Source organism: Chlorocebus sabaeus, chromosome 28, assembly GCF_047675955.1.
Source record: "Chlorocebus sabaeus isolate Y175 chromosome 28, mChlSab1.0.hap1, whole genome shotgun sequence".
NCBI lineage: Eukaryota > Metazoa > Chordata > Mammalia > Primates > Cercopithecidae > Chlorocebus > Chlorocebus sabaeus.
Window position 1 is genome coordinate 8,445,076 of NC_132931.1, and position 13,339 is coordinate 8,458,414.

The 13,339-nt window shown below is 56.4% G+C and overlaps 1 protein-coding gene across 9 annotated transcripts in view; it reads right to left on the reverse strand.

The window, feature by feature from the left end:
• Nucleotides 1-12,069, reverse strand: part of ELN (elastin) — a 44,973-nt gene extending 32,904 nt beyond the window's left edge. For 6 of the 9 annotated variants that reach the window (XM_037990509.2, XM_037990507.2, XM_037990505.2 and 3 more), the window contains exons 1-4: nucleotides 11,901-12,068; nucleotides 4,901-4,951; nucleotides 4,053-4,082; nucleotides 2,573-2,605 (exon numbers count right to left, since the gene is read on the reverse strand). In XM_037990509.2, coding sequence (XP_037846437.2) covers nucleotides 2,573-2,605; nucleotides 4,053-4,082; nucleotides 4,901-4,951; nucleotides 11,901-11,982 — 196 coding nt within the window. In that variant the 5' untranslated portion in view covers nucleotides 11,983-12,068. Of the gene's footprint in view, nucleotides 1-2,572; nucleotides 2,606-4,052; nucleotides 4,083-4,900; nucleotides 4,952-11,900 lie in introns of all 9 variants that reach the window. The other 3 variants (XM_037990510.2, XM_037990506.2, XM_037990504.2) reach the window with 3 other exon arrangements.
• Between the last annotated feature and the right edge of the window lie 1,270 nt (nucleotides 12,070-13,339).

Below are 13,339 nucleotides of genomic sequence, written 5' to 3' on the forward strand. Positions count from 1 at the left end.
GCACTCGGGCCCTGCCCCACCAGCTCTGGCAGTCACTTCTCTCAAGCCAGGCCTGTTTCCTGAGCTCTGAGAGGGCAAGAGACATGCTCAGACCTGTCCACAGAGGGACTGACAGCGGAAGCTGAGGACTGCACAGGAAGTGAGAAGAGGCTGGGACTGCAGTGGGGGGCAGGTGGCTTCTCTGGAGCCATCTTCCTTTTTCCCATGATCCCAGCCTGAACGTCCTGTCCTGTGGCCTGACCACTTCTGTCTCTGCCTGCCCTCCTTCCTTTGCACTCACCTGCCCCAAATGCCCCAAGGATTCCAGCACCTGGAAAGGAGGAGAAAGTGGGGAGGGGCTGACCACAGCTGGGAGTCCAGGGACCTGGCCAGCCCCATCCTCCTTTCTTTCTGGAATCAGAGAGTTCTAGATTCAGACCCTGCTGCTGCTACCCAGCCTCCATGAGCACAAGCAGGTCAATTTGCCTCTCCGATCAGGCTCAGTTTTCACCATCTACAAAATGGCCATTATATCGCCTGCCTTCCTGGGACCAGTGAGTATGTGCGCAGAAAGCACCTAGTGTGTGCAACCTACCCAGGGCGCACAGTGGGTGCTCCCAGGTCCTTCTTGTCCTTGCCCGTGACCCTCTCAGTGGGCGACTGGCCTCTGGCTAGTGCTCAGGGCGTGGGGCGTGCAGACTCCCAGCTGCCCGGTCCCCCGCTGAGAGCTGAGGCAGGGCGGGGCCAGCTTGGACCCGCGGTGGCGCCCACGTGGAAAAGCAGCTGCCAGGCCACCCACCCTCTGTCACCAAGGGATTAATTGTTCCCAGGCATGACACGCGCTGCCTGTGCCCCATTCCATTCTGCCTGGGCAGGCCCGGACATCCAGGCAGCCCGGATGTGGGGGCTTCCCTGGGGGTGCCATGGGGGCTCTGCCAACCCTTTTGTAGCCCTGAGTCTTTGGGGAGGTCATGGAATCCAGCCCCTTGCCTGGAAATAGCGCCCTTTTTATCAGAAGGAGATGCTCTGACTTTCCTTTGGACTGACTCCTTCACCCTGAGCTGGAAGTTCTTTCAGAAGTCTAACCTAAATCTTTCATTAACAAAAGCTTCACTTTCGCAACTACACATCCTGGAACTCCATAGGGAGTTGTCTGTCTTTCCTCCGGTGTTTAACCACAGCCTGCTCTGTGTCTCTTGCTGCTAGTGGGATCAATGAATCTACCTTCCAGCTTTGCAGGCACAGCCTCCTCAATTTGGGTCTTCCAGGCCAAGCACAGACCTACCTCCGCACCTCTGTGCCACAATCATCTCCCCGTCCTCTCTCCACCATCAAAGACCCTGCTAAGAACTCTCACCCACTCCAGGAGGACAGGGTATAGGTGCTGGCAGGGATAAGTGGCAAGCCCCCAGGGTCTCCTGGCCTTGCAGAGCCCTGTAGACCCCAGGCACCCCATTCTCCCGCCTCTTCTGGCCCCAGCCCCGGTGTTTCACAACCCAGATGGACTTTCAGCGCAGGGGAATCTGGGTCTTGAAGATTCATTTGCACTTGGATTATCAACGATCAGGATTTCATAAGAGCTCTTGGACATCTAAACTGTGTCCTGGAGACTCGGGCTTCTGAGCCAGGGCAACACAGCTCAGGGTGTGGGGCGGCCAAAGTCACATGTGGAGCGTCTCATGCCGAGGGGCCATCAATCTGGAGAGAGACGCTGTTTCCTCCACCTGCTCCTTATCCGCCAGTATTTCCCGGAGGGACCTGCCCCGCCCTCCTTCCTGGGGGTGCATTCCCCAGAGCTGACAGTGGACCCTCGTGGCAGATCCCAGTCCCTTGGGTGAGGCCAGGATAGATCCGGCCACACCTTCTTACTGGAAAACTCCATGGTCTGGACACAGCTGGAAGGGGCCTGAGATTAGGAGGGGAGCTTATCCGGGACCAGGGTTGTGCTCAGCTTGGGCTTGGGGTCAGGGCTTGGCCTGAGGCCAGGATTGGGGGTCCTATGGGACCAGGGTCAGCAGGGTCAGGGTTCAGCCTGGGGTTAGGCTCAGGGCTTGGACTGGGGTTGAGCTTCAGCTTGAGACAGGTGCTCTGTCTGGAGTCAGGAGAAGGGCTCAGAATGGCATCAAGGTCAGGGCGATATGGGGTCAAGGGCTAGGAGATCACTCAGGGGAAGTCTGGGGCTGAGGATCTGGGGCTGAGCTCCCAAGGGTCATGTAAGGCTTGGAGGCCACTGGAACCGGAGCAATCCCTGACGTTGCCTCTAGTGCCGAGGCTCTGAGACAGCCTCTCCTTTGCAGAGAGGAGTTTCTGGACAGCTGGGTGCACACACAAGCACGTGTAGGGTAGATGCTAGACGCCCTCACACAGGGAGGACGTGGAGCTGCTTGCAGCCTCCTGTTCCTGGAAGCCCTGGGACCTGGCCCAGGCCTACACATCCTTGGGAGGCTAATAGGTGTCCACACCTCCCTCCTTCCTCCTGCCCGTTGGCTTCCTTGTCCTGTTCCCGGCTTCCTTGTCTCTTTCCCAGTTGGGTAGGTTCCTCCCTCCCCAGCCCCATCGCTCTCTCTCAGTGCTCGGAGGCCTTGGGTCTTACCTGGCTTGAGAGGTTTGCCTCCAGGCCCCAGCGCTGCAGATGGAAGAGAAGATAGTGAACGAGGGGGCCCAGCTCATCCATCTACTACTTATCCAACCCCCGTCCCAGGGAAAGTGTGGGCAGTGTGGAATCTCATGCCCCAGGTCGTCCCTTTCAGACACGGAGCCCCTGGGAACCTAGCTCTACTTCTAACTCATGGTTTATGTTCTTTCAGCCCCAGAGTCTCAGCCTCAAAATGGGATGATGGGCCGGGCGTGGTGGCTTACGCCTGTAATCCCAGCACTTTGGGAGGCTGAGGCAGGCGGATCATCTGAGGTCAGGAGTTTGAGACCAGCCTGGCCAACATGGTGAAACCCTGCTCTACTAAATATATAAAAATTAGCCAGGCGTAGTGGCATGTGCCTGTAATCCCAGCTACTCGGGAGGCTGAGGCAGGAGAATCACCTGAACCTGGGAGGTGGAGGTTGCAGTGAGCCAAGATTGCGCCACTGCACTCCAGCCTGGGTGACAAGAGCAAGACTTTGTCTCAAAACAAAAAAAAAGGATGATGGTGCCTGTTCAGCTGGCTTGGCAGGGAGGGTTTTGAGGATCAAAAGAAATAGGAAGGGGCTGGGCAAGGTGGTTCATGCCTATAAACCCAGCACTTTGAGAGGCCGAGGCAGGCAGATTGCTTGAGGTTGGGAGTTTGAGACCAGCCTGGCCAACATGATGAAACCCTGTATCGGCAGGGCGCGGTGGCCCACGCCTGTAATCCCAGAACTTTGGGAGGCCGAGGCGGGTGGATCACGAGGTCAGGAGATCGATACCATCCTGGCTAACACGGTGAAACCCCGTCTCTACTAAAAAAGACAAAAAGTTAGCCGGGCGTGGTGGCGGGCACCTGTAGTCCCTGCTACTCGGGAGGCTGGGGCAGGAGAATGGCATGAACCCAGGAGGCGGAGCTTGCAGTGAGCCGAGATTGCGCCACTGTACTCCAGCCTGGGCGACAGAGAGAGACTCCGTCTCAAAAAAAAAAAAAAAAAAAAAAAAAAGAAACCCTGTCTCTAGAAAAAATACAAAAATAAGCTGGGCGTGGTGGCACACGCCTGTAGTCCTGGCTAATTGGGAGGCTGAGGGGGGAGAATCACTTGAACCTGGGAGGCAGAGGCTGCAGTGAGCTTAGATCATGCCACTGCACTCCAGCCTGGGCGACAGAATGAGACTCTGTCCCTCCCCCGGCCCTACCCTCCTCCAGAAAAAAAAAAAAAAAAAGAAAGAAAGGAAGGTAGAGAGCACCAGGGATAAAGTCTAGCACAGGCACTGGGAAGGCCAATGGGTTCTGGTTCTCAAGGAAGCCTCTTCCCCCTGCCTGGACGCTATCTGTGAAATGAGGGAGTCCTTGATGCTTGGGTCTCCTACGGTTATCAGGTCTGAGGATGCGTGTGGCTTGGGTGAAACTCAGGCCCCTTCAGTGAGGAACAAGTGTGGTTTCTGAGCTCACCTCCTCCTCCAAGGCCTCCGAGACCAGCCCCTGTTGGGGGAGAGAGAGAGAGAGCATCAGTACTCCTGCCAGGCAAGCCGGCTGCCACCCCCAGCTATGGGTGAATCCACCCCTGCCTAACGCGGGACCTTGGGCAAGCCCTGTCCTCTGCAAGCCTCAGTTTTCTCTTCTGCTTGGCCAGCAGTCCAGTGCCAGTTTGTATCTGGGGGAGTGCTAGTGTCTCTCCCCACTTCCATGTCACTTCTGCACACTCAAATACTTTTTAAGTATTGAAAGTATTACTTTCGATTTTTCTTTTCTTTTTTTTCTTTTCCTTTTTAGAGACAGGGTTTTACTCTGTCACCCAGACTTCAGTGCAGTGGTGCAATCATAGCTCACCACAGCCTTGAACTCCTAGGCTCAAGTGATCCTCCTGCCTCAGCCTCCCCAGTAGCTAGGACTACAGGCATGCACCACCATGCCCAGCTAATTCTTTTTTTTAATTTCTATACTTCATTTTCATTTTTCTCAACATAGAACATGGCTAAAATTTTTAATTTTCGTGTGTGTGTGTGTGTGTAGAGAGGGGGATCTCCCTATGTTGTTCAGGCTGGTCTCAAACTCCTGGCCTCAAGCAGTCTCCTTTCTCTGCCTCCCAGAGTGTTGAGATTACAGGCGTGAGCCACCATGTCCAGCCTGTATGCTCTTAATAGCTGTAAATCAGTGTCTTGTTAATTGCATTTTAAGTGGGCATGACTTCCGGTAGGTGTGTCCATGTTCCTACCTTCTGTATTGTCAAAGTGTGCATCTATTACGGACATCATCATCATCTGCATGACTTGGGTGTGTGGAAGTTTCATGTACATTACCTGGATAAAAGACTCCTCCAGGAACTCCACCAGGAATGGCCCCAGGGACTCCTGGAAGGAAACAGGTAGAGTCAGTCCTCCAGGAGCCAGAACTATTAGGTTGGTGCAAAAGTAACTGTGGTTTTTGCCATTACTTTCAATGGCAAAACCCAGAATTACATGGAAACAAGAATGACGCTGATGGCAATAATGACATTGCTTGTCTCCAGAGCAATTTACAAAGTGTTTACTTTGTGTTTACAAAGTGTGTTCTCATTCTTGCTCTTTGAAATCGGCCTGTGAAGTTGGAAGGGCAGGGCTTACTGTCATCATTTTGTTTTGTTTGAGACTGAGACAGAGTCTCGGCCTGTTACCCAGGCTGGAGAGCAGTGGCGGGATCTCAGCGCACTGCAACCTCCGCCTCCCCGGTTCAAGCGATTCTCCTGCCTCAGCCTCCTGAGTAGCTGGGATTACAGACGCATGCCACCACGCACAGCTAATTTCTGTATTTTTAGTAGAGATAGGGTTTCACTATGTTGGGCAGGCTGGTTTTGAACTCCTGACCTCAAGTGATCTGCCTGCCTCGGCCTCCCAAAGTGCTGGGATTACAGGTGTGAGCCACCACTCCCAGAGACTATCATTTTAACAGACGTGAAATCAGGTTCAGAGAGGTTAAGGGACATGCCTGGGGCCACACAGCTGGAAAGAGACGGAGCCTGGATTCGAGCTCAGGCCAGTCCTTTATTTTCCAGACAGAGTCTTGCTGTGTCGCCCCGGCTGGAGTGCAGTGGCGCGATCTTGGCTCACTGCAACTTCTGCCTCCCAGGTTCAAGCGATTTTCCTGCTTCAGCCTCCCAAGTAGCTGGGACTATAGGTGTGCACCCCCACGCCTGGCTAATCGATTTTTTGTAAAGACAGGGTGTCAGTATATTGCCCAGGCTGGTCTGGAACTCCTGGGCTCAAGTGATCCTCTTGCCTTGGCCTCCCAAAGTGCTGGGATGACAGGCCCCTGTGCCCTGCTGCCAGTCCTTGGAGTATGATGGTTCTTGCTGGTTCTGTCAGGGAGAGGGCTGGGGTGGAAGACACCGGGTCTGAGCACCTCTCACCAGGCAGCCCACTCTCTTCCTGAGCTGAGCTGCCGGGTAGAGGCCAGAGCTTTGGGAAGGGCAGGCCGGGCTGCTACAGCAAGCATTAAGGAGGTGCAGCTGCCAGCACAAATGCAGCCATTCCCACACTGATAGGACGGCGTGAGGTCAGCGTCCTCAGCCACTGGGCAGCCGAGCTTGGGTGGGGCTCTGGCCGTCTGACACGGGCTGTCTTAGGAGGCGCCGGGGCCGCAGGGGGACGCCGTGAATGAGCACAGTGAATAGTTTCCTAAGGAAAAGCGAATTCACCGGCCAGGCAGGATCACGAGTTCAGTCCCCATGGACCAGTGAAGCCCTCACTGGGGAACGCTGTGATGCTGGATCCAGACCCTGCCTGAGCCATCACCATGGCAACAGACGGGGTCCCAAACCCGGGCCCTGGCTCCACCTCAGAAGGCCCCCCTCTGAGCTTGACAAGCCACCTGCCAAAGCCCCAGCCCAGCCCTCCCTCACTGCTTTTTCTGAAAGGAGCTGAGAGCCCCGTGGGGCAGGGGCGTGGCTGGGGGATGGTGTCTCTGCAATGTGTTCAGGGAGGCCTTGCAGCCAGACGTCTGGCCTCCAAGGCCTGGCGACGCTGCACAGCTGGGCTTGCTGGCCCCAGGGCCCTGTCAGCCTCAGCTGCAGCCCAGCAGGGTCAGGGCTGTGGAGCTGTCACAGCCGCCTGTGCCAAGACCCCGGCGCCACCCCCTCTCAGGGCTTGTGGCTCCTCAGGCACTGCAATCCAGGCCTAAAGTGTGCGAGTAATCTGGTCAGAACCTCAAGGCTTGGAGTGGTGGCCCCAGGGGGGCTGGGCCTGCTGGGAAGGAGCACTTGGGTCCTGTCATCCGTTGCCAGCACACACATGGCCCGCCTCGGGCCTCTGATGCCTTCCCTGGCTCCGGCCTCCAGCTCTTAACAGTCTCTTATGTGTCTTTCTCTGCTTCGGCCTCTCTCCTTCCTCCTCTCTCTCCCCCTCTCCCTCCTTCTTCATGTCCCTCTCTCCCTTCCTCTCTACTCTCTGGCTCCAGAGCAGACTGCAGGGAACAGTGTGGTGGAGGTGGGGGGAAGAGCAAAGCGCTCAGAACAGACCCCTCTGGCTTCTAATTCTGCCTTCGCTGCTTCTTACCATCTGTGTAACCTTGGGCAAGTCACTCAACCTCTCTGAACATCGGTTTCCTTTTCTGCGACACGGGGAAGATAATCACTTGGTTGCTGCAAGGTTGCAAGGTTGCTGCAAATTGTAAAAGGGTTCAAGTAACAGGCTATATCCTCTTCTGGAGCTGGCACACAGTAATTGCTCAAAAATAAAAAGACAGTGGCCCTTACGTTTCATTTTCTTCCCATTTCACTGCACAGTCCATTGTGCAGGGCCAGGTATACAGTAGTTACTCAATACATGATGGGTGAATTAAGGAGAGGGGAGGCAGGGAGGTTGTCTGTGAATCCGGCTCTAACCTGTTTCATCCCCGTCTGCCCTGGGAGTCCCCCTGCCTTGGGCTTGTTGAGCCCCTAGGCCTGGCTGAACCCTGACTTCCTTTCTCCTGGGGTTCTGCCCTCCTGCACCCCAGGCACTTTCTGGGGGGAAAGACTTAGCTTCCCCTCCCCCAGATCTCCTCTGTCCCCACTGTCCACCCCCACCATTCAGATCCTGATGACGGTGGTGTTTGCCAAACTTCACGCCTGAACCGTGATAGCCTGGGGAGCCCGAGGTTTTAATCCCCATTTTGCAATGAGGGAATGGAGAAGGTTTAGGGGCTGCGAAGGATCCCTGCCTCTCTGCAAGTGAGAGGGGTGAGAATAAAATTAGACAGCACTGGAAATTGGAAAGGGCTTTGAAAAGGTAACAGCCGCTTCCCCAGGCCCCACAGGGCATCCTCACTTCTCCCTCCACTCCTTGGCACAAGCCGTTTCTCCTGCCAGGAATGTCCTTGCCTCCGTCCAAGCCCTACCCCTGCACCAGGGCTGAGCTCAGACTCTCCCGCCTGCCTTTCCCGAGCCCACGGCTCTCCCTGACTGTGTTGCTCAGCTGGCCCTAAGCAGTTGGCCTCGAGAACACTTGTCTTGTTTTATGTGGTTTTGGCATGTTTCACTGACTAGCCCAGGGTGGAACTTGTCTCTTGCATCTTAGAATCACGATCCTAGACTCTCAGGGATCATAACAGTCTTCTGGCCTGGGCTGGACCTCCTTCCGCAAACATCCTTCGTGTTCTGCTTGCCTACCTTCCATGACAGGAAAATCACCACCTCCAGATACTGTCAGCACTGACTGCAGACAGGACTTCCTCCGACTGAGAGTCTGCTCTTCTGTCTCTTCGGTTCTGCCTGCCAGAGCCTGTAGTCTGGGACTTACCCCTCATCCACGGACAGCTCCTCCAACATTTACCTTTCTTTCTTATTTATTTATTTTTAAATGTTCATTTATTTATTTTTTAAATAGAGATGGAGGCCTCCCTATGTTGCCCAGCTGGTCTCAAACTCCTGGGCTCAAGCAATCTGCCCACGTGGGCCTTCCAAAGTGCTGGGATTACAGGCATGAGTCACTGCACCTGGCCCCATTTACCTTTCTCCTTAGGTCTAACTCAAATGTCACTTCTGCCGGGAAGCCTTCCTGGATTTCCCAAGGCTCCTTCTGGCCACCCCCAACCCAGTCCTGTCTGCTTCTTTCATCATGGCACATCTATTTACACATTAGCTGCCTCTCCACTAGACAAAACATGGTGTAAGTAGCGAGAGGGAGTATTAAACCTTAGCAATGTGCACTAATTACAAGGATCCACGAGCCCAAATTAGCAGACTCTGAATAAGATAATAGATTATTTTAAAAATGTCCATTCCCACGGTCCTTTTATTTGATGCATTTTTTTCCCCCAGATATTACATTGCTGGAACCTCTCATTGGCTCTAGGAGATACTTCAGGCAGGGCTGTTTCTCTCCATTTTGCAGCCAGGGAAACGGAGAACCAGCAAGCTGAAGTGCCTAGTCTGGGACCCCTAGCTGACCCCAAGTCACACGTAGGGCCATTTGCCCGGGCCCTGGGCTCCAGGTTCAAAGAGTTGGAAGCAGCCTGTTTGGGAGCGAGCCTGGGGCCAGCCGGCCTTGGCAGGGGGCTTTGCCAAACCAAAGTCCAGGGGACTGACTTGGGGAGCAGATAAGACCACACCAAGCTGTTTGTTGTTTGCATGCAGAAGGCTGCCAAGGGTTTTCAAAAACAAGCTGTCCTCCACTGGGTGACTGTGTCCCCTCCCACACAGGGCACATGTGCCCTCATGCCAGGGCCTCAGCAGATGCACAGAGCAGAATCAACCTCTAAACCAGTGCTTCTTGGCTCTGGCGACCCATCGTCACCTGGGGAGCTTGAAAAGTCTGTGTCCAGGTCCCTCCCCAACCAAAACAAGCAGGGATTTTTGGGTGGGAAGTCTAACAGATAGCTAGGTTGAAAACCCCTGTTCCTGCTTAAGGACGGGAAAAAAAATAATTAAAACAAAATATTTAAAAAGAGGCAGTGGTTCATGCCTGTAATCCAAGCACTTTGGGAGGCCGAGGTGGGAGGATCACTTGGGCCCAGGAATTCAGACCAGCTTGGACAACACAGCGAGACCCTGTCTCAGTTTAAAAAAATAAAAATAAAAAAGGAAAATAAAAGAAAAGGAAACCTCTGTTCCAAACCATCTTCAGTTTTTCCTGAAATCAGGAAAAACAAACAAAAAAACACCAAATCCCTGATACTATTTCTGGGAGATGGAAAAGAATTATCCCTGGGTTAATTTCTCATGCTCACTTTTGAAACAGCCTGGGGGCTGGGCAGCTTGTCCCCTCCTCCTGCTCCCCCACTTCTGCAACAGGGTTCCTTCCTTGGAGCTGCTGAACTTGCGTAAGTGACACCCTCCTCCTTGAGGGAGAAGCCAGGCTCCCCCAGGACAGCCAGGTGAGTGGCAGTGAGCGTGTGACCGAGCGCCTCACTCCTCGTGTTGGCTCACCGACCTCTGCAGACTTCAGTAGCACTTCTGTGCAAAACCCCACAAGAGCTCATCAGTTCACACACCCCTTATTTGGACCTAGCAAGTCCAGCCACCTGGGACAGAGCTGAGATTGATCTCTGTAAAGTGCGAGGCCAGCTGGGCGTTTAGCAGTGTCACTGAGGACACAAGGAGAGAGCTGATTCTGCCTAGGTCACGGCCGCTTTAAAGGACTCAGCCCCAAGCCTTCCCCTCCCCAAATGTTGCCTGCTAGCTCACTCCTAACCCTCTCGCCCTTTGAGCTGGGGCAGAGAGTTGGCTGATACTGACCCCCAGGGACTACCTTAGCCTGCCGGAGCCTCAGTTTCCTTGTTTGTCAAGTGATGATAATAATTTCTAATTCTCAAGGTTCCTTGATGATGAACTGCCGCCCTATAGGGGGTGGCCCCATCTGGGAAGGAGGGTGGCTGGGTGTTTGGGGGCTACACCTGGGGAGGAGGCTGAGATGGACCCGGGGTTGCCACTTTCAGGCCCTGGCTCGTTGCCCCTGCCGGGCCCCGCCTGTGGGTACCCACGTCCCTTGGCCCCGTCCAGGTCCAGCAGCGGACACTGCACGGGAAGCTGTTCAATCTCACGGAAACAGCTGCAGCTCCTGCCCCGGCCCCTGACTCCGCCCTGTGGCCCTCCTGCCCCCGACTCGATGCCTGGTTCTCATGGCAAGGAGGACTCCCAAGGAAACCAGACCCCACCCAGGCACCCCTACCAAATGCCCTCCTTTTTCCCATGCCAGGGGAGCATCTTCAGTGCTCCCCCGTTGGCCGCGGCATAGCAGCCCCACAGGGGGCACCCTCAAACCCCATAACCAACTGTGCCTGGGTTGGGGCACATAGCAGATGGCCCAGCAGTGCCGCAAGATCCACTCCAGCCTCTGTCACAGCCACCCTGCCTCTGCCAGGAGACAGACACCTTCTCCAGCCCGCCTTTCCACGCTTGCATGCCACATCGCACACACATTCACACACACGGATGCACACACTCCATAACACACACAGTGACAGTCCACACCAGTAGCACACCTGGATGCCAGATCGCCCGTGTCTACATGTGTACATGTCTGTCAGGTGGCAGATTTTGCACACACTAAGGAGCAGCTCCATAGACCTCCTCCAAATACATGTATACACCTGTCTGAGGATGAACCTGTGAGCAGACACGTGTACCTTTCCAGAAATCCCTTCCCCTGTTCAGTGACACAGCCGGCCATCTGCACACGTGCACACCTGTGCATGCACATATACATATACGAGCACACAGCACGCTCGTTCCTGCGCGCGCGCGTGCGCGCACACACACACACACACACACACACAAATGCATACCAGGAGTCCACGCCCGCCTCAGCAGGGAGAACACAGCAGCAGCTTCCCAACCTGCAAACCCATCCTCAGCGGAGCCCTGGCCTTCCTCACAGGGGGATCCCGACTTCCCAGGGATCAAGGAACTTGCTGAGGTCACACAGCTCACTGCGGTTGAGCTGGCATCAGCCCAGGTTCCCTGTCCCCAGGGCTGGTGTGCACCCCAGCTGTGTTCACAGGTGTGCAGACTGTGATGTCTCCAGACCCAGGGGTTCCTGCTAGGCCCTCCCCCAGGATGCTCTGATCCCCCTACGGGGCGGGCACCCGCGCACCTGAGTAGGGGCCCCCTCAGCCTCACAGGGCAGCAAAGCTGGATGCCGGGTTGGGACTATTCTGAGGGTGTCTGTTTGACAGGTTCCTCCTGGGCACACGGCTGGCTCCTGGGAGGGGCAGTTCCAAGGACCCAGTGGCTGAGGGGCTCCCACCTGGGACCCCTTGGAGTTCCCAGGGATGAAGGTCTCCCCCTTGTGTGTCCAGTCACCTGGCCCAAAGGGCCCGCTGGGGACAGGGGCGAGGGGCCCTTACCTCCAGGCCGAGAGGGGTGGAGGATGGACAGCAGGAGCAGGAGGACTCCGGGCCGCGGGGCCGCCGCCGTCAGACCCGCCATCTCGGGGAGAAATGCCCCAGCCCGCTCTCCGCACCTCGTTTTATCCCCCAAGCCTAATTGCTGCCTCGTCGGCTGCGAGGGAAGGAGGGAGGGAGAGAGGGCGGGCGGGAGGGCGGGAGAGGGGGGAGGCCTGGGGGAGGGGGCCCCGCGGGGAGGGGACAATTACGAAAGGCCCGGCTCACAAGCCTCCCAGGCCCGGGCTGCTGGACTGCGAGCTTTTTTCCTTGACACACACACGCACACACATGCACACAAGCGCACACTCACACACACACACTTTCCCCCATCTCTTTCCCGCTTTCCCTCTGCGACTGTTCTTTCGCTGCTGGCCCTGTTCCCGCCAGAAAGAGCGAGGGGGGCCTCTGCCAGGACAGCCCTCGGGAGAGGAAGCAGGAGGGAGGGCCTGGCGGCCAGGCCAAAAATCCCAGCCCCAGCCAAGGCCCGAGTGGCCAGGCCCCCGCCCCTCCGGCTGGGCCCCGGGCCCAGTGTGGGGACACGGGCCAGCTGTCCCGCGCCTCAGCCCCCACCCCGGCCCTCCAGACTCCCCAACACCCCCAGGCCTGGCTAGAGACAGGTTCTGCCCACAGCTGGGGAGGCGAGCTATTGGGCAGCTCTGGAGACTCAGGGGGTGCTATGTCTGTAGAGGTCGGGGGGCTGCAGGTTGAATGGTCTGGAAGGTAGGATCGAGTTGGTATGGCTCTGGGAGGGATCTGGGGGGAGGTAGGGGACCCTGGACAGGGCTGCATTCTGCAGGGGCCAAGATCTCAGCCTCCCACCTGAAGCTGGGGAGGAGGTGTTGGGCGGGTCTGGGGTGGATGCCTGCAGAGGCCAGGGGGCTAGAGGCAGGGGAATGGCCTGGGAATTAATGCCATGTTGGTGCTGTCTCCAGGGGCATCTGGGGCACATGGAGGATCCCGACACACAGGGTTCTATTCTGCATGAGTCAAGCTCACAGCCCTATACCCAGCCCCAAGCAGGTCTCAGGGTCTGGCAAAAATCAGCCTGGATCCCCAGGTGCTCTGTGGGGGAACAGGGAGGTGGGAGCCCCGGCAGACTGAGAGGCAGCCCAGCTTCCCATTATCACTGGGCCACCTCCCATCCCCACACTGCGCGCAGCTAGCGCCCAGACCAGCCTGGGAGCTTCTGGACTGCTGTTCTCCCGGTCCCCTCTGGGAAGGCTGACGTTCCTCTGCTGGCCAGGAGGGGGCAGCCTGCACTGAAACAGCTGGGACCACATTCCTGGAGAACTCTGCATTTCTGCCCCCAGGACGGAGCTGGATGGGGACCCTGGGGAATTTTTGGGTTTGGAGTGTGGGATGGAACAGGGGAGGGTCATGTCCCCCAGCCCTCACTTCCC